The sequence below is a fragment of the Podarcis erhardii genome, assembly GCF_964252035.2.
Source record: "Podarcis erhardii genome assembly, chromosome: 3".
NCBI lineage: Eukaryota > Metazoa > Chordata > Lepidosauria > Squamata > Lacertidae > Podarcis > Podarcis erhardii.
The window spans coordinates 110165712-110184425 of NC_138507.1; the positions used below are offsets into that span (position 1 = coordinate 110165712).

Consider the following 18714-nt stretch of genomic DNA (forward strand, 5'->3'; position numbering starts at 1 on the left):
GGTACTGTTTAAATACATCTGTGTTGGCCATAGAACAGAATTTGGATACACTGCTATCTAGCAGCAGTAGAACACCCAAAGGGGGTGTTGACCCTTTCCCTCAAGTGTCTAAGCAGGCAAGCGGCACTGCAGAGGGAAGGAACTGAGCACCTGAGGGAAGTAACTGGCTGCCTCTCTCCAGAAGCATCCCTCTGGCAGCTGTACTGATGCACTTCATGTGCCCATCATGAGCCAGAAACCGATCTGCTTCAGTGGAGCTTATCAAAGAAACGGGGAGCCTGCTGCCTACGCACAAATATTAACAATGGACTCAATGAGAATCTTCCAAAATTCCAGAAAATACAACTCAGGCTTTTGTTGTTGTTGTTGCCAGCATTGCCAGTTAATGCTTCTTTCCCCCCCACCCTCACAAGTTTGCCCAGCACAGAGAGAAAGAGGGGCTGTCTCCAAGACCTCTGCTGAGACAGGTGAAAGAAGCCAATATCCTTGTTCAACACAGCAGATTGAGTTAAGGGACTGGGGAGGGCGGGGAGATTGAGGATGATTACACACAAGCACACATAACGGAGTGACCATCTCTACCCAATGTGCCTTATCTACTGAGGGATGACCAAATCCAGCCTCCCGGAATTCAGTCCAGGAAACACCCCTGTTACTGGTGTGCACAAAGGCATCTGATGCCAGAAAGTCGTGTGGTTTGGCATTGTGCCGGGTATCAAAAAAAAACCCAAATACTAAATGAAAACCTTCTGATTACAGGTGTGTTTGTGCTCTAGCTTGCCAGCCTTGTAAACTAGCTTCTAGGTCTATATCCCTTCACCCCACCCCCCAAACAAACATGGAAAGGGGGGTGGTGGCTGCAGCTGGGTGCTTTTCCCTCATCACCATTCCCTCTTCTTCCCTTCCCATATAGCTTTAATTGAATCCAAGGCAAAGTATGCAAACGGTTTTTTAAATGCTGCCTGAAACACAACTGTGCTCCGCAGGATTCCCGGGCTGTTTGCCTCCCATTCCCTTCAATCTGCCCCTTTGGATTTTATTCCAGGAAGCTCTTAATGATCCTTTTTTTTCTTTCAACCAAATGTGCAATAACTGAAGCTGCACAAGGCTGTTAGCCCTTAATTTCCCCTATGAAGGCATATGTGATAAAGAACATGCGGACTTCTGAAAGAGTCAAGTGGGAGAGGAACAGAATGCTAGGATGGGGTTGGGTGTGTGTTTTTTTTCTCTTTCAAACCCTCCCCCCTCTACTTTGGGCTCATTCCAAGCACCCCCCCCCTTTCCTGCATTTACAAAATTAATGCAAGCAAAGCGGCTGATTGTTATACCCTCTCTGGCCAGTTAACATTTAGAGTGCACCACACAAGGGTAATTTTCCTTTCTTTTCTTTTTTTGTAAATGCAAACACCCCACGCCAACGTTCTTCAGCATGTCTTGCAGTCTGATCCTACGTATGTTTACTTGGAAGAAAACCTCACTTAGATCCATGGCACTTACTTCCATGTTAAATGGGCGTAGTATTGCAAGCTTTTTTAAAAAAAACAAAACAAAAAAACGAAACAACAGACATCAAAAGCCAGCCAGGACTGTCACTCAGCCTCAACTGGGTCACTTTTACACAAAGACGCAATGGCTCGCCACCGGAAGATCGCTCTGCTACCTTGCGAAGCTTGTGAATGACACGCCACATGATAGTGGAAATGAAGCATGGCAAAGATATGAAGATGAAGAGCGACGAAGCTGCACGACCCAACCGAAAGCTTCTTAATGAAAAGGGAGACTGTGCTCAAAATCCTAAAAGCAGAGGGGCACATCCCGTGGAATTTCCACTCCGCCAGCTGCTTCTATTAGTACCACATCAGCAAGTCGGTACACAAGCAGGCGTGGGAATGTAGATGTAGAGACAGAGACGGTAGCAAAGAAAAGGTTAATGCGTGGGTGTGTGTCTCTCGGAATTCAAAGGCTCAGCTAAAACCACAGCTGTAGCAGAAGAGTCCCTCTGCCCAGCATCAGGACCCGACCCCCGCCTGCCACAAACACACATTGAGTCCATTACAGTTGCCTTTCCACAATTAGGGGGCTTGCTTCCCAGCCGGGGCCCTTTATCTAATTAGACAACCTGAGTTTTAGTCCATCGATTTTAGCCCGAGATAATTGGAAGGAGTGTAATTATCAGAAGCCTTCTCCACAGCGGAGGGGCTTCGGCTACAAGCGCCAGCAGACCCACAGACTCCCTGCACCCCTCTCCTCTTCCCCAGCGTGTTTGAACTTGGGCGTGGGGCGGGGAGCTGGATCCACGGGGGCTGGCTGGGGAGAGATAAAAATAAGCGCATCTCGGCGGTGTTTAAAGGAAAAGCATGCCAGCAGATTTATTCGTGGTCTGCCTTCACGCGCAGAGAAAGATGTACAAACATATGTGTGGGGTGAGTGGAGTGGGGGGCACGGGACCTCCTCCTCTCTGCCTCGCCCTCTCCAGGGCGCGCCAGATGCGTAGAAAGCAACAGTGAAGATGCTGGGCTCTAGTTGACCACTCCGTGGGCAAATGAAGTTTCTATTGCGGCCAAACGGTCCCTGCTGTCCTGTGATCTCACCCCACCATGGAAAAGGAGCTGCTAATCAGCTTCCACAAAGCAAGTAGCGGCAGCTCAATTCCTGCCTCTCACAGGCACACACACAGATGTGCCAAGGCAGGTGGGCATCTTGCAACTACAGATGCCATACATGAGCCTCACCTACTTTTTTTAAAAGCACTGCAGGAAAGGTGGGTTAATAATGCAAGCCCCTGGAACGCCACAAATGCCTGGCCCCTTCTCCCAACGCTCTTTGTTTTCACCAACACCAGAATCCACTGTCCTTTTTACATAAACCTTTCTGAAGAAGACTCCTGAGAGATGGAGATCTGGAGGAAGGGACGACAAAGGGAAGGCAAGCGGAGAGTGAGGCAGAGTGGAATGCTCTCCCCACCACCACCACTGGCAGAGAGGGCGATCTACCAATATTAAGGAGAACAGGGAAGCACACATGCCCCAATGTACCCTTGTGGGACCAAAGTGCTAAAGGAAAACGAGGGGGTGAGAGAGGGAACAGGGAGCCTCCTGCTGCCATTGCTAAGAAGGAAGGGAATTTGTTTCTCTTGTTTGACAACGCTGCTGGTTAGAACAGCAGGCACGGAGCGAGAAGGCAGCGACCGTTTCAGGGCTCTCAGAGCCTCTCCAAGAAGCAAGATGGTTCTCTCGGGCGATCAACGGGGTGCATCTCATGACAGCGACACAGAGGCCACCACAGCCCCCAACGCGCTCCCAAGCCTGAACCCAAGCAAGTTATCCGCAACAGACGCCTGCTGCACACACCCTCTCCCGCTGGCGGGTACCTTTTCCCTCCTCCCCGGAGGACTAAACTGTACAGACCGTCAGGCAGAGGAGCTTTGTCCCCCAAACAAGGGGGAGGAGCCTTCTTTCCCCACCTGCCCCTCCCAATTTGGACCCATCCAGAGGGCTGGAGAAACCAGGCTGGCATTGGGGAGCCTCAGAAAAAGAGTGAAGGCTGCCCTCCCCCTTTAAAGCTTCATCTTCTATCTCTGGCCACCTTTGCAAGCAAGCTGAAGGGACATAGCGAGCAGTGCTACCACCACCCCTTTCAGCAGAGACTTGGGGGGGGGGAGGAAGGGAACTGGGTTAAAGCCACCCTCTCCCCGCGTGAAAGAGGCTGCAGCGCCCTCATCTTCCCTTTCTCCGCCTCTGCCGAGGGGGTGTGTCTTCCCCTTCCCCTCAGGTGCATTGATGGGTTCCTACTCCAACAGTCCTAGCGATCGCCCAAAGCCGGTCTCCTCTCCCTCCGGCCATCGAGGGCGGCTGGCTCCCTCCTCCTTCATGCCCACCTCGGTCCCTTGCGCTTCTCTCTCTGTGCCCCATGATTCTCCCAACCATCAGCGAGAGAGCAGGCGCACAAAACCTCCGAAAGATGTCCGGTGCTCAACGCCAACAAAACCACTAGATCGCAACCCCCCGCGACACCACAAATGGGCAACAGGATTACTGCGCCTTTTTTGCCAAGCAGGCGCCTGTACATAAGATCTGGCTTCGCCAAGGCAGGTGATCGCTGGATTCCCCAAACCTCCGTGCAGGCAGGGGAATGCATTCCTCTCCTCCGCCCTTTCCTAACCTATCGATTCTAGATGGGGAGAGAGAACCCCCAGCAACTAAGCCCCGCTCCTTTGGTGCTTCTTATCCAGAGTCCACTCGCACCCCGCCGCCACGTGTGCGCGCCACCCTCTTTCCAGGTGGCCACAGCCGAGGTGCTCCCCGTCGAGGCTCTCAACCCCCTCGTCCGTCCCTCCCTCCGCCGCCCAGCCACCCGGGAACCCACCGTGTCCGCCTCGTAAGGAAGCCGGGGACCTGTAGATCGCGATAGGCACGGACGGGTGCTTGCTGCTGCTGCCATGGAAATGGTGGATGTGCGGCGCCCCTAAACTGGAGGCGCCCCACGCCACCCCGAGGAGGCCGCTGAGAGTCAACGGGAGTATCCAGAGCAGGGCCAGGCGGCCTCGCGACGACGGCGCGGGTTCGGAGAGGGCCAGCTCCCCCATCCGTGGGGGCATAGCGGGGCGGGGGTGTCCCCCCACCCCAGCGCGGCGGCAGCAGCCAGGCAAACTTTGGGCGAGGGAGCCGCGCGCGGGCGTCTCACCGCACCAAGCGGCGCGTCGTCGGAGCGGGCGCTTCTGCCGGGCGCCGATCCCTCGCCCGGAGTCCCGTCTTGCCCCGGAGAGGCCCCACCATCCTTCAGAGGCGGCCGAGGAGCGCCGCCGGGTCCCCCAGGCAAAGGAATCGCGGCGGGGACGGCCCCGAGGAGCCTCCAGCGCTCATTCACGCGGTAGCTCCACTAGCAAGCGACGCTCCGGGGGGTTTCTTCCATAATCCACAAAGCGGGCGTCGGTCGACGGGGCGGGGGGCCGACGGGGCGCGCACGGGGCGCCGGATCCCCGGCGAAGAGCGGCGGCGGCGGCGGCGGCCGCGGGGGGCAATCCATTCAGCGGAGCGAGCCACGAGCGCTTCCCTCGCCAAAGGCGCGCCAAGAACGCACGAGGCGGCGGCGGCAGCGGCAGCAGCAGCTCCCCCGGCGAGCTCCCTCTCGCTCCCCGCTCTCTGCCTATTGCCAGCGAGACGGCGGCGAAGCAGGGGGACGCGGCAAGGCGGAGGAGGAGGAGGACGGCGGCGGCGGCGGGCAGGAGGCGGCTTTGCAGCGAGCATCCATTGCCCGCGTCTGCACTGAGCCAGCGCGGCGAGGGGGGCGGGCGAGAGCGAGCGCGGAGCGAGCCACGCGGGCTGGCGGCGGAGGAGGCGAGGCGAGCGAGCGCTATGCAAATCTGCAGTCTCCCCACAGCAAATCACCGGCGCCGGCATGCAATGCAGAGGACCGGCCGAGGGGGGAGCAAGGAAGCGGCGGCGGCGGCACCTGATGCCCCTGCGCTCGGGAGGGCTCCGCCACAGAAGCAGCAGCAGCGAGCCATGTGGCAGCCGGGCGCTGCGGCGCGCGCACGGGCTGGGGGGCTCCGTAGTCGGCTGGGTACTTTGGGGGGGGGGAGAGGGACCAAGACAGAGAGTCCGATTTCCGGGGGAAAGGAAAGCAAAGCTCAGGATATTTGGGGTTGAGAAAAATGCCCACCCTGTGTTCAAGGGGTGTCCCGTTCAGCTAGTGGGTCGGGGAGAGTTTAGCCGGAGTGGGGAGGCCAGCGGCCACCTGCGCTCAGAGATCAAGGCGCTTTTTAAGGAGCAAAGGCGATCCGGTGAAGATACGGAAAACTCTCTGTTCTGCTATGATGAAGATGTTGATGTTTGGCTATACAGTGGTACCTCGAGTTACATACGCTTCAGGTTACAGACTCCACTAACCCAGAAATAATACCTCGGGTTAAGAACTTTGCTTCAGGATGAGAACAGAAATCGCGTGGCAGCAGCGGGAGGCCCCATTAGCTAAAGTGGTGCTTCAGGTTAAGAACAGTTTTAGGTTAAGAACGGACCTCCAGAACGAATTAAGTACTTAACCCGAGGTACCACTGTAATTATCTCTATAATCCTTGTTTATATATATGGTGTCATAAGTGTGCATATAGGCATCATTACAGGGTTCAGTACTTTCTACACCAGGGTTTTCCAAACTTGGGCATTCAGCTGTTTTTGGACTACAATTCCCATCATCCCTAGCTGGTAAGCCTAGTGGTCAGGGAAGATGGGAACTGTAGTCCCAAAACCAGCTACTCACAGAGGTTCTCCAAGGTTTCCAACTTGGCTTTCTCTGGGCTCTCCTTGGATGCACTGAGCTGATCATGTGCCCTGTCACTGACTTAAGGATCTTCCCCAAAGGATTTCCTCCAATGCCTGAATATGCACATGGGATTGCTGCACCATTCACACATGCATTGTCCTCGCTTGGTGACTTCCAGATCCACAAGCAAAGTCTTGCATGTAGAATGGGCCATGGCAGCGACAGCATCACTGCAAAAACTTGCTTTGTACCATCCCCAAACAAATGCTTCATGATGGAGCACACTCATCTGCCAACTGCCAAAATAAAGCAAAGTATTTGTTGTTGTTGTTGTTGTTGTTGTTGTTGTTGTTGTTGTTGTTGTTGTTGTTGTTGTTTAGTCGTTTAGTCGTGTCCGACTCTTCGTGACCCCATGGACCAGAGCACGCCAGGCACCCCAGTCTTCCACTGCCTCCCGCAGCTTGGTCAGACTCACGTTTGTCGCTTCAAGAACACTGTCCAACCATCTCATCCTCTGTCATCCCCTTCTCCTTGTGCCCTCCATCTTTCCCAACATCAGGGTCTTTTCTAGGGAGTCTTCTCTTCTCATGAGGTGGCCAAAGTATTGGAGCCTCAGCTTCACGATCTGTCCTTCCAGTGAGCACCCAGGGCTAATTTCCTTCAGAATGGAGAGGTTTGATCTTCTTGCAGTCCATGGGACTCTCAAGAGTCTCCTCCAGCACCATAATTCGAAAGCATCAATTCTTCGGTGATCAGCCTTCTTTATGGTCCAGCTCTCACTTCCATACATTACTACTGGGAAAACCATGGCTTTAACTATACGGACCTTTGTTGGCAAGGTGACGTCTCTGCTTTTTAAAATGCTGTCTAGGTTTGCCATCGCCTTTCTCCCAAGGAGCAAGCGTCTTTTAATTTCGTGACTGCTGTCACCATCTGCAGTGATCATGGAGCCCAAGAAAGTAAAATCTCTCACTGCCTCCAATTCTTCCCCTTCTATTTGCCAGGAGGTGATGGGACCAGTGGCCATGATCTTTGTTTTTTTGATGTTGAGCTTCAGACCATATTTTGCGCTCCAGTATCCCTGCCAAGAAAACTCCATGGACAAAGGCAACAGGCATATAAAAGCAAAGTATACGCACATGTAAACCAGCCCTAATGCCGCACGCAGGAATGAAGAGGTTCCAAACCCACATCTCTCAATCTCAACTATCAACATATTTCCTAACGGTAAATTTTAAGGAAGGGATTTGCAGCACTGAAACCCTGCTGAAGTTTTTCCCTCTTCGTTTTAGCAACGCTAGGTAAAGGTAAAGGGACCCCTGACCATTAGGTCCAGTTGTGACCGACTCTGGGGTTGCGGCGCTCATCTCACTTTACTGGTCGAGGGAGCCGGCGTACAGCTTCTGGGTCATGTGGCCAGCATGACTGAGCCGCTTCTGGCGAACCAGAGCAGCGCACGGAAACGCTGTTTACCTTCCCGCCAGAGCAGTACCTATTTATCTACTTGCACTTTGACGTGTTTTCGAACTGCTAGGTTGGCAGGAGCAGGGACCAGGCAACGGGAGTTCACTCTGTCGTGGGGATTCGAACCACCAACCTTCTGATCGGCAAGCTCTAGGCTCTGTGGTTTAACCCACAGCGCCACCCGCGTCCCATTTTAGCAGTGCTACAACACTGCTAAAACAAAGGAAGGTGGGGTGTTTACCTTAGCAGTGGTTTCAGTGCAAACCTCCTGAGGAAGAAACTTTCATTTTAGCAGCACCTGGGTGCCTGAGTGGTACCCAATTTCAGGTCTTTAAAGCACCAAATTGCATGGCATCATTGTCAAATTTGGCCCTTGCTTGAACCTTAAAAGGATCTGGCATCTCAAAAGGTCCCTCACTCCTGCTATGAACAATAAACAAACATTAAAAGATCTACAAAGGTTAATGTGTGATGTTGCTTTTGGTGGTGTCCTCCTGAGACTTATTTTCAAATTCCTGCTTCATCATGAAACTCTCCAGTGACTATGCACCAATCACTATCACACAAGAGCCTGGCAGGATTGTTGGTTAGGAGAAAACAGGGTAATGATTTTGAACACTTTAGAATGTGTGGAGCATTTTGCCTTCATGATTTCATCCATTCCTACCACAATCCTGTAGGGCAGGTCATTATTTATACCCCATTTTGGGGGGTGGGAGAAGTTGAGGAAGAGTCATGATTTGAATCGGTGACCTCCGTGTTGTTTTGTTTTGTTTTGTTTTAATGGTTATTAAGGGTCCTTAAGTAAGAGCAAGGTTTTTCAAAAACTAAAAATCATTCTGGAAAGCTTTGCAGAAATAATAACTCAAACAAACATAAATTCCCAAGAGCAACACACCAAGACACCCTTAAAGGGGGGAGGGAAATGCTAGAGTTCTATTCAAAGAACTGTCAGAGACCAACAAAGGATATCCCCACTTGTAATTGAATGCTATATACTTCAAAAGCAGCTACCTGTTACAGACACAAAGCCCTGGCAGTTCCCACACCTGGGCACAACAAAGTGTGCTAAACACTAACGTTCAGTTTTCTTTGTTCCAGCATTTCTAGATCAAACAACATTTTTTGCCATTATATGTTTTTTTTTGGGGGGGGGCAAGATTTAGTAATTCACTCTCAAGCCGGTGCTCTTTGGTCGACAAGAAAATTGAAAAGTAATGCGTACACTTCTGCCCCTGTGTTTTATAGAAGCAGATTACTTAATGCTACTCACATCTAAACTTGACAGTTTGCTTATGCTAAAAAGCTGCTCTTAATTACACACGGGGCAAAAGTAACCACAGCAGTCCAACTGGAGAAAGTTTAAGAGAGAAGCAAAAAAATGTATCTCTCAACCTGTCACTCATACACATTTGACAGGGGTGCAGCCCCCCTTGGGAAGTGGTGGACTTCCATTCCTTAGAGGTTTCTAAGCAGGCATTTGTTGGCCAACTTTCATGGTTGCTTTACTTGAGATTTCTGCATTGAAGGTTGTTGGACTAGATGACTCTCAGGGTCCCTTCCAATGCTGCAATTCTACTACAGTCATACCTCGGGTTACAGATCCTTCAGGTTGTGTGGTTTTTTTGGGTTATGGGTGCGCCGAAACCCGGAAGTACCGGAATGGGTTACTTCCGGGTTTCGGTGGTCATGCATGCGCAGAAGCACTAAACTGTGCTTTGCGCATGTGCAGAGGCGCCAAATGGCAACCTGTGTGTGCGCAGACGCAGCACTGTGGGTTGTGAACGTGCCTCCTGCATGGATCAAGTTCACAACCCAAACGTCCACTGTATTCTATATCCTGAATCAAGTCTATATAGCAGAGAGGGCCGCATAGGACACACCCAAGGGCTTTCGTGTAGGTGTTAAACAGCAGGATTTGTTCAAAATCTGCATGAATATCAAAGGCGCAATTCATAGAATCATAGAATCATAGAGTTGGAAGAGACCACAAGGGTCATCGAGTCCAACCCCCTGCCAAGCAGGAAACACCATCAGAGCACTCCTGACATATGGTTGTCAAGCCTCTGCTTAAAGACCTCCAAAGAAGGAGACTCCACCACACTCCTTGGCAGCAAATTCCACTGTCAAACAGCTCTCACTGTCAGGAAGTTCTTCCTAATGTTTAGGTGGAATCTTCTTTCTTGTAGTTTGGAACCATTGCTCCGTGTCCGCTTCTCTGGAGCAGCAGAAAACAACCTTTCTCCCTCCTCTATGTGACATCCTTTTATATATTTGAACATGGCTATCATATCACCCCTTAACCTCCTCTTCTCCAGGCTAAACATGCCCAGCTCCCTTAGCCGTTCCTCATAAGGCATCGTTTCCAGGCCTTTGACCATTTTGGTTGCCCTCCTCTGGACACCTTCCAGTTTGTCAGTGTCCTTCTTGAACTGTGGTGCCCAGAACTGGACACAGTACTCCAGGTGAGGTCTGACCAGAGCAGAATACAGTGGCACTATTACTTCCCTTGATCTAGATGCTATACTCCTATTGATGCAGCCCAGAATTGCATTGGCTTTTTTAGCTGCCGTGTCACACAGTTGGCTCATGTCAAGTCTGTGGTCAACCAAGACTCCTAGATCCTTTTCACATGTACTGCTCTCAAGCCAGGTGTCACCCATCTTGTATTTGTGCCTTCATTTTTTTTGCCCAAGTGCAATACTTTATATTTCTCCCTGTTAAAATTCATCTTGTTTGTTTTGGCCCTGTTCTGTAATCTGTCAAGGTCGTTTTGAAGTGTGATCCTGTCCTCTGGGGTGTTAGCCACCCCTCCCAATTCATATATACAGGCGGCGACAATTTTAGGTGCATCCAACTGACATGCAATCACTGAGTCACGGGTCCTTTGGGACATGGAAAAAGGCAGAATGGGTGTGGGGTGGAATGGGGGGGGCATAACTGAGCAGAGCATGCACACAGGGACCAGGAACAGATCCCCCATGCAAAATTGACCCTGCATGTAGTTCAGTAACAACCCATTGACATCCCGCCCAGCCTGTGATTTGCTTAAAGTTTAACTGGTTGAACATTGAAAGAGTGCATTGAAAGAGGCTTCAGAACTTGGGGGCTCTCAGGCAGCTTTTCATCCTAGCAGGGATACTATTCTGGGATGGTAGTAGGACAATCCCTGCCCCTACCTTCATCAACAGAAACACATGGATGTTTCAGACCCCCATCAAAAGCTAACCCACATAAGAACACAAGGAAAGCCTGCTGGATCAGGCCAATGACCCAGCTAGCCCACCATCCTGCACTGGCTCCCAGTGGAGTATCGGGTCAGGTTTAAGGTGCTGGTTTTGACCTTTAAAGCCCTTTGTGGCATAGGACCCTCGTATCTACGGGACTGCCTCTCCTGGTATGCCCCACAGAGGACCTTAAGGTCCATGAATAATCATAGTTTAGAGGCCCCGGGCACTAAGGAAGTCAGATTATCCTCCACCAGGGCCAGGGCCTTTTCAGTGATGGCTCCGACCTGGTGGAATGCTCTGTCGCATGAGACCAGGGCCCTGCAGGGTTTAGCTTCCTTCCACAGGGCCTGTAAGACAGAGCTATTCCACCTGGCTTTCAATTTGAATTTAGCCTGATCTTTTATTCCCCTTCCTTCCCTCCGCTTCCCCTTTTTTTGAAGATTACACACCCTGGGATCCCACAGCTAATTTTCCCCTGGTCTCCTCACTGGCCCAAATAGGACTAATTTAGCCAGCTAGCCCTGGTGATCATCTAATGTTTATTGGATGGATTTCCCCCCTAAATTGATTTTTGAATTCTGAATTTATTGTTATTCACGTTTTATATTGTATTTTAAGCTTTTTTTGTTGCATCAATTAAGTGTTTTAAATTTGTTGTTAGCTGCTCTGAGCTTGGTTTTCTGAACTGGGAAGGGCGGGGTAATAATAATAATAATAATAATAATAATAATAATAATAATAATAGTTGTTGTTGTTATTGTTGTCCTGCTTTCATAGTGGCCAACTGGATGTCTGTGGGAAACATGCAAGCAGGACCTGAGCACAAGAGCCTGTGGTTTGTGTTGAGAGTCAGCGTCCCTCTGAAGACCAAGTGTCAGAGGAGATGCAGTAGAAGGCTGCTGCCTTGATGCTCTGTGTGGGCACTTTGCGAGGGCACAACAGATGGGCTGCTGTCTGAAGCAGGATGCTGAATTAGATGAACTGTTGGTCTGATCCAGGAGTGCATGCATATATATATATATATATATATATGACGATCTTGGAAGCCAGTGTTTTGTTTCAGATGCTGGACAGCTCCCCAGAGAGCAGGCTGGCTTTCAAGGGTTGCTGCATCCCTTGACGTACACTGTTGTTTTTTGAAACTGCTTCCTAGTATCTCTCCTCCCTGACTCTTAGGATTAGTGTACATCTTACTATTTAATTTTATTTTTGTTCATGAGATTCTACCCAGGATGACAGAACCACAAGTGAAACTGGGTCGATTTATATTCCATCAGATTCCCATGTATATATAGACATCATTCTTTTCTGGACCTGGAGGTGTTAAATATGATTTCCCCCCTTCACAGTCCTTAAGTATACAGCAAGCCTGTGAGGCAAGACACTAATCTTTATATTTTACAGAACTGTTATAGGTTGCATCATTTAGATTCCCTATCCAGCCCTTCACTGTGAAGTCGCAGGACGGGTTACACCAATGTAAAAATACAAGGTCAGCGGCCAGGGAATGGCTTTGACTTGCTGGCTAAACCAGGTGAGGGTAGCCAATGGGTCTTAAACCCTTGGTGAGTTAGGAACTTTGTCTGCATGCAAAGACAGGTTCTGGCAGATTGAGCGGACAAGATGAATAGTGGGTTCAACAGTCAAGAAGGCGGTTTCTGCACATGCTGTAGAGCAGCCTTTCTCAACCTGTGGGTCCTCAGATGTTGTTGAACTACAACTCCCATCACCCCTAGCTAGCAAGGCCAGAGCTCAGGGATGTTGGGAGATGTAGTCCAACAACATCTGGGGACCCACAGGTTGAGAACCGCTGCTGTAGAGGAAGGTGAGGGGGAGATGGGGCTCGTCAACCTGGGAAGGTAGCCCATCTTGGAGAAGGAAAACTCTGTTCCTAAACCTCCTCTGACTTCTTCAGGAGAAGAATAGGCTAAGGTGTAAACCCTACACACATCTGGAGTCGAGTCCCTAAGATAGTTGGATGGTTCCTTCCAGGAACTCCTGCACCCAAGGTGGTGCCAAGGGTATGGCTCTGCTTTGCTTTGGACCACACCAGCATGGCCGAGAGGGGGGTATTGCCATATGGGCAGCCCAGGACCTCCATACACACTGCCCAGGCTTGCATCCCAGAGAGGTCACTTCTGTGCTGCTAATGCAGCAGTTTGACTTCACCCCCCAGAGGCGCACTCCATTGCTTCTTGAGACAAATTAATGCCAACACCAAATAGATAGATACATAGACAGGGACCAGAAAAGGTGTGTCTTTAGCATATGACAAAGGCTATATAACACAGATGCCAGACACACCTCGGTGTGTGTGTGTGTGTGTGTGTGTGTGTGTGTGTGTGTGTGTATTCCACAGCATAGGTTCTGCCAAAGAGAAAGAAACTGAAAGCAACTGACCTTGACCCAGGTCACACAATCAATCCAGATTGGCTTAAAATCAAGGTTTTATTAAAAATCTAGGCTCCTGGAACATGGGAAGCTGCCTTATATTGAGTCAGACCTTTAGTCCATCTTGCTCAACATTGTCTACACTGATGAGGCTCTTCTAGGTTTTTCAGGCAGGGATCTTTCCCAACCCTACCTGGAGATTCTATTGAGGACTGAACCAGGGTCCTTCTGCTTGCAAGGCCTCTGAGTTACAGCCCTTGGCAATGACACACCTGCTTTATTTATTATCTGCATAGTAAAAGTGTTGTTCACCAGAATTGCTGATACAGTTGAAATCCAGTTATGCGCTTCTCATGCATCAGATTTGGTGCATGGACCCCAGGCTGTACTCTTGCAATGAAATGAGTTTGTGGGGTTCCTTATTTTAACTGGACTTACAGGACCTCTGTGCACCCTGAGAACACAGCAGGGGAACCAAGCCTCTCAAAACCTCTAAAGCTGCAGAGTTTCACAACAAAAGCCTTCAGATTTGGTGAGCCTGGATGAAATAAGGTGATCTGTACAAAAAGGGGAACCCCAGCCATGAGGCATAGCACAAACAAATAAAGGTACAGTGGTACCTCGGGTTACATACGCTTCAGGTTACAGACTCCGCTAACCCAGAAATATTACCTCGGGTTAAGAACATTGCTTCAGGATGAGAACAGAAATCGTGCTCCGGTGGTGCGGTGGCAGCAGGAAGCCCCATTAGCTAAAGTGGTGCTTCAGGTTAAGAACAGTTTCAGGTTAAGAACGGACCTCCGGAACGAATTAAGTACTTAACCTGAGGTACCACTTTATAGCAAGGAGGGAAGTGCAGTGCTGGGCCATGCAAATGCAGGCTGAAATTCCTGCTTGGCTGTGAAGAACACTCTCTTTTTTGGGCAGGGGGGAGTGTTTCCTAGGCAAACCACCACTTTCCAGAGTTGTGGTGAGGGTAAAAATTGAGGTTGTTCTCAATTGCCTGCTCTGAGGTCCTTAGACAGAGGGCAGAAAGAGCGTCAAGAGGACAGAAACAGCAGAGAAAGCTGCAGTAATTTAAAAGAGTTTAAGAGATTATAGCATAAAGCAAAAAGGTCAGGTGAAAAACACCCCCCTTTCCTTATGAGAAAACTGAGCAACCATTTCTTTCCAATTTCAAGGAAATTGTGGCTGTCAGACATACTCATCCCTTTCATGTTTTATTGAAAAAGCTTAATGAGGACTTCTTCGTTCTTGGAGTTAAGCTCCTAAATGAAAGGTAAAAGTTTAAAGCCTCTGTAGGTAAATATTATTAAAATATATGGTAAGCACCATGTCTTATTTAAAACGGGTGGAATTGCAGCATCTTTTTTTTCTTTCTTTTTAGCCACCTGCTGTCATCAGGGTGGAATATGACTGTTTTAGCCAATGTAGTATGCATTGGGGCAGGGATAGAAATGTGGTCTGGGCTCATTTTAATCAGGACCCACCTGGGAGGAAGAGCTTTTGCTAAAACTCTGCCCACCATGGAAAAAGAACAAAAAAAAAAAAGGTTGGCTGCCAAAATGAAATGTCACTCATGGAAGAATGCGTAGATGTTAAAATTACGATCACATACCTGCCTAGGTGTAATGGACTCTTTGAACTTAGCATGTCTTAATTTTGCTACTGCCTTTTCCTGGATTCTCCCCAAAGGGCATTCTCACATGGGGACAGGTGGAATTATTGTTGTTTCCTTTCTGAAAACACTTGGTTGATATTGCATCAATAGTGTAGCCCCTTCATTTAACAAACAAACAAACAGCACTCATTGAACACGTAATGTACTAATGAGACGAAGGCAGCAATTCTATTCACATTAACCCCGGAGAAAGCCCCGCTCAATACGGTAAGTACACATAGAATTGGGGCCTGCATGGTTGCAATCCCATGTACATTTACTTGGGAGCAATCCCCACCACACTCAGCAGGACATGCACAGATGGGAAGAAAAGAAAACCATAAATACTTCTGTTTTATTTTTAGCTGCTGCAATTGGAAGGTGATCTTGAGATATGGGCACTCATGTATTTGTGGATGAGAATTCAAGCAGCTTACAGACGGTCAGGTTTACATGGGGAGGGGAGAAGGAAGGAAAGGCAGTGTTGCTGCAGGGGCCAAAAGGAATCCAATAGGACAGAACTGTTTCCATTCCCTGACCCAAGTCTCCAAAGGCATATCTTTCCCACAAAAGGTTACGTAAACTACATGGACTCAGGCATGTGCAAATGAGCTGACGTCTGAATGTTTTGGTTAACTGAGCTTTGGATGTGATTGTAATTCAACTTCAGTGCCCATAGCCCGTCTCAACTAACTTAGGGACTTAGCTCTCTCAGCTCTGCATCCCAGTCCGCAACTAAGCCAAAGCACTTGCCACTGAAACAAAGACATATCACTTCCCTGCTTAACCCTTTAGCCTTCACTCCCCGCAGCCCACATAGTCCCCCTTGTACAGAATTGTAGATTGTAAGCTCCCCAGGGCAGGGACCTGCACTCTCACATGACATAAGACACTCTGCCTTCTGATGGCACTGTGTAAACAGTGATAAACATCAGCAACTCCCTGGAGATTGCTGCCAAATGTAGAGGACCACAGTGTGCTGGTGCAAACAATGCTAGTTCAACAATCTGCTTACCCTGCTTGTGGACCTGTGCATCTGGGTTCAAAGCCTGTACTTATTCTGTACAGTGGTACCTTGGTTCTCAAACTTAATCCATTCCGGGAGTCCGTTCGACTTCTGAAACCATTCAAAAACCAAGGCACAGCTTCCGATTGGCTGCAGGAGCTTCCTGCACTCAAGCAGAAGCTGTGTCAGACATTCAGCTTCTGAAAAACATTTGCAAACCAGAACACTTACTTCTGGGTTTGCGGCATTCATGAGCTGATTTGTTTGACAACTAAGCCATTCAGGAACCAAGGTGTGACTGTACCTTCAAATGAAATGTTGCACTCCCCCTACCTCCAAAAAAATATGAATTCTTAAGTGATGGCTGCATCACTTTCATTCACATCTCAGCTCATAGGTCTATGGTGTGTCTTGCATTATTCAAAATTAGGGTGGGGTGGGGGTTATTGATTAGGGATTAGCTACTTGAGATCCCAAGGGGCCAAGCTTGACTACTTAAGGAGGAGCAGCTGGCTCCACAGTTGCCCCTGCCCCTCAATTAATTAGATCTTCTTCATAAAGCTGTACATGAGAAACAATCCCAGGGTTTTGTTGCTTGTATGGCTTAGGCTGAGTTATTGCCTTAGCACTGGGTACATTAAGTAGCTGGGGACCTGAATGGCTGCAACAAGCTGGAATGTATCAAAAAGTTGCATTTCTCCATAAAGGGGGATGAAATCTTTTATCTGATCTGCCTTAGGAATAGTTGTGAGAGAAGCTGCGTGGCTTCTTCTGTAGCTTGGAAATGGCTGGAATTGGAGGATTGGGGGAAAGAGAGGTGTGCTGGTAATATTTGCTACATGATTAGCACTGCTTGTGTGCTTGTTCTGCTCTCCTGTGAATACTTGTTCAGCTGCGGTGGAGAACCTAAGGCTGGGGGACCGAATGCGTCCCTCAGAGCATCTCTGTCTGGTCTCTGGGAGTCTCCCCAGACCACACCCCCTCCTAGAGGCCACACCCCATCAAATGCTTTTGCCTGGGTGGAAGGTGTCATTGACCTGTGATGATGTCACTTGCTTCCCAGGAAGAAGAATGGAGAGGTGTTTGGGGTGGGGCGGGGGGGGGGGGTGTTGCCACCACGGACATTATGTGTATGAGTCTTCTAATGAGTTGAATAGAACGGCAGATTATGAATCATGGGGGTGAGGAGTGTGTGCATATGAATTCAACAGTGCTTAGTTTAATTTTGGTTCTTATTTGTTCATGTTGTTAATAGAGTTTTATATATTAGGAATGCTTCCGTACTTTGTGAATCCTATGACTTCTTGTTGCAGTTGTGCCGTTTAGCTCATTTTTTTTTTTTAGTTGTTTCATTAATAGTTCTTTATAGATTATAATTGTACTACTGATGATTTGTAATTGTTTTACTTTTGATTTCTTAGTTAATCTGTATGATTTGTGTTGCATTTGTGATGTTCTGTCATGCTGCTGTTATTTATTGCTTGCAAGCCGCTTTGCGATTCAACTGAATGGAAAGCGACGTAGAAGTACAATAACTCAAATCAAATGAAACCTCTGGCCTTCGCAAGGCAAGGAATGCAACCTGCTCTACAAAGAGCCACACCCACTTTTCATGTGGCCCCGCCCACCACTAGAATGTGGTCACCAGAATATTACCTGCATGGGAATGCCAACTTCAGACGGAAGAAGGTTCCTCACCCCTGGCCTATGCACTTGTAGCCAAATGAAATACTACCAAATGCACCATCTAGTCTCTGAAGCATCCTTTGTCAATGCTGAAGGAAACTCACCCCACAAAGGCTTCTGCTGCTCAGAGAGATAGCAGGGGGCATGTCCCCATCTTGTGTGAGGAAGACTTTCTCCTTTCCTCCCTGCCCTTGAGATTTTCCTCTGTTATTTTGCCAAGCACGGTTCCCCAGAGAGCTCTGTGTTTATCTTGACAGGTGTTCCTGAGATCTGCCGCACCTCGGTGGAATTGCTACTAGCTGCTCGGAGGTACAGTGGAAAACATTAAGGCGGCAAACTAATGAACTTACCTTATTGCATTCCAAATCATATAAACCACACAGTGGGCTGGATTAATCTACTAATGCTTTTCTAATGATGCCTTTATTGGGCATATGGCACAAACTTGCTATTTCCTCCACCGTCTCTACTGGCAGAGCTTAAAATAATAAAAACATACAGATTATTTCTCCCTGCACCCGGCTTTCCATTCTGTACTACACAAATAAATATATCAAACTCTATTGACATCCTAAAGCTTCTGAGATTGCCATTTTGTCAGTGTGGCAGGACTAATTTGCAGGACTAAAACTGTAACGATGGGAATGGCAACTGAATAAGGGGGGCAGGGACATTGTGTTGGAAAGAGACAACACAGATCTTGGCCTAAGGGATAAAGGGGAACTTGGCATTCTTTCCCCCCTGTTTTTCACTACAGTGCATATTCTGAACTAGGCTATGGTATGTATTTTCATACCTTACTTGAGAGAAACTCTCACTGCACCCCTGAGCAAACACACAAGAGTAACTATCCAACCTTTAGAAGACATCTGAAGGCAGCCCTGTATAGGGAAGCTTTTCTTAATGTTTGATGTTTTATTATGTTTTTATATATGTTGGAAACCACCCAGAGTGGCTGGGGGCAACCCAGTCAGATAGGTGGGGGTATTATTGAATAGGACATCCCTAATTTCAGC

At 48.8% G+C, this 18714-nt stretch overlaps 1 protein-coding gene across 34 annotated transcripts in view; it reads right to left on the reverse strand.

Annotated features, from left to right (window-relative positions):
- Nucleotides 1-18714, reverse strand: part of NRXN1 (neurexin 1) — a 1006781-nt gene that overhangs the window by 364594 nt on the left and 623473 nt on the right. For 2 of the 34 annotated variants that reach the window (XM_081854483.1, XM_081854481.1), the window contains exon 1: nucleotides 4366-4665. The exons of 30 other annotated variants lie outside the window; for them this stretch is intronic. In XM_081854483.1, coding sequence (XP_081710609.1) covers nucleotides 4366-4597 — 232 coding nt within the window. In that variant the 5' untranslated portion in view covers nucleotides 4598-4665. Of the gene's footprint in view, nucleotides 1-4365; nucleotides 4666-18714 lie in introns of those variants that run through there. 2 more of the 34 variants (XM_081854485.1, XM_081854484.1) reach the window with 2 other exon arrangements.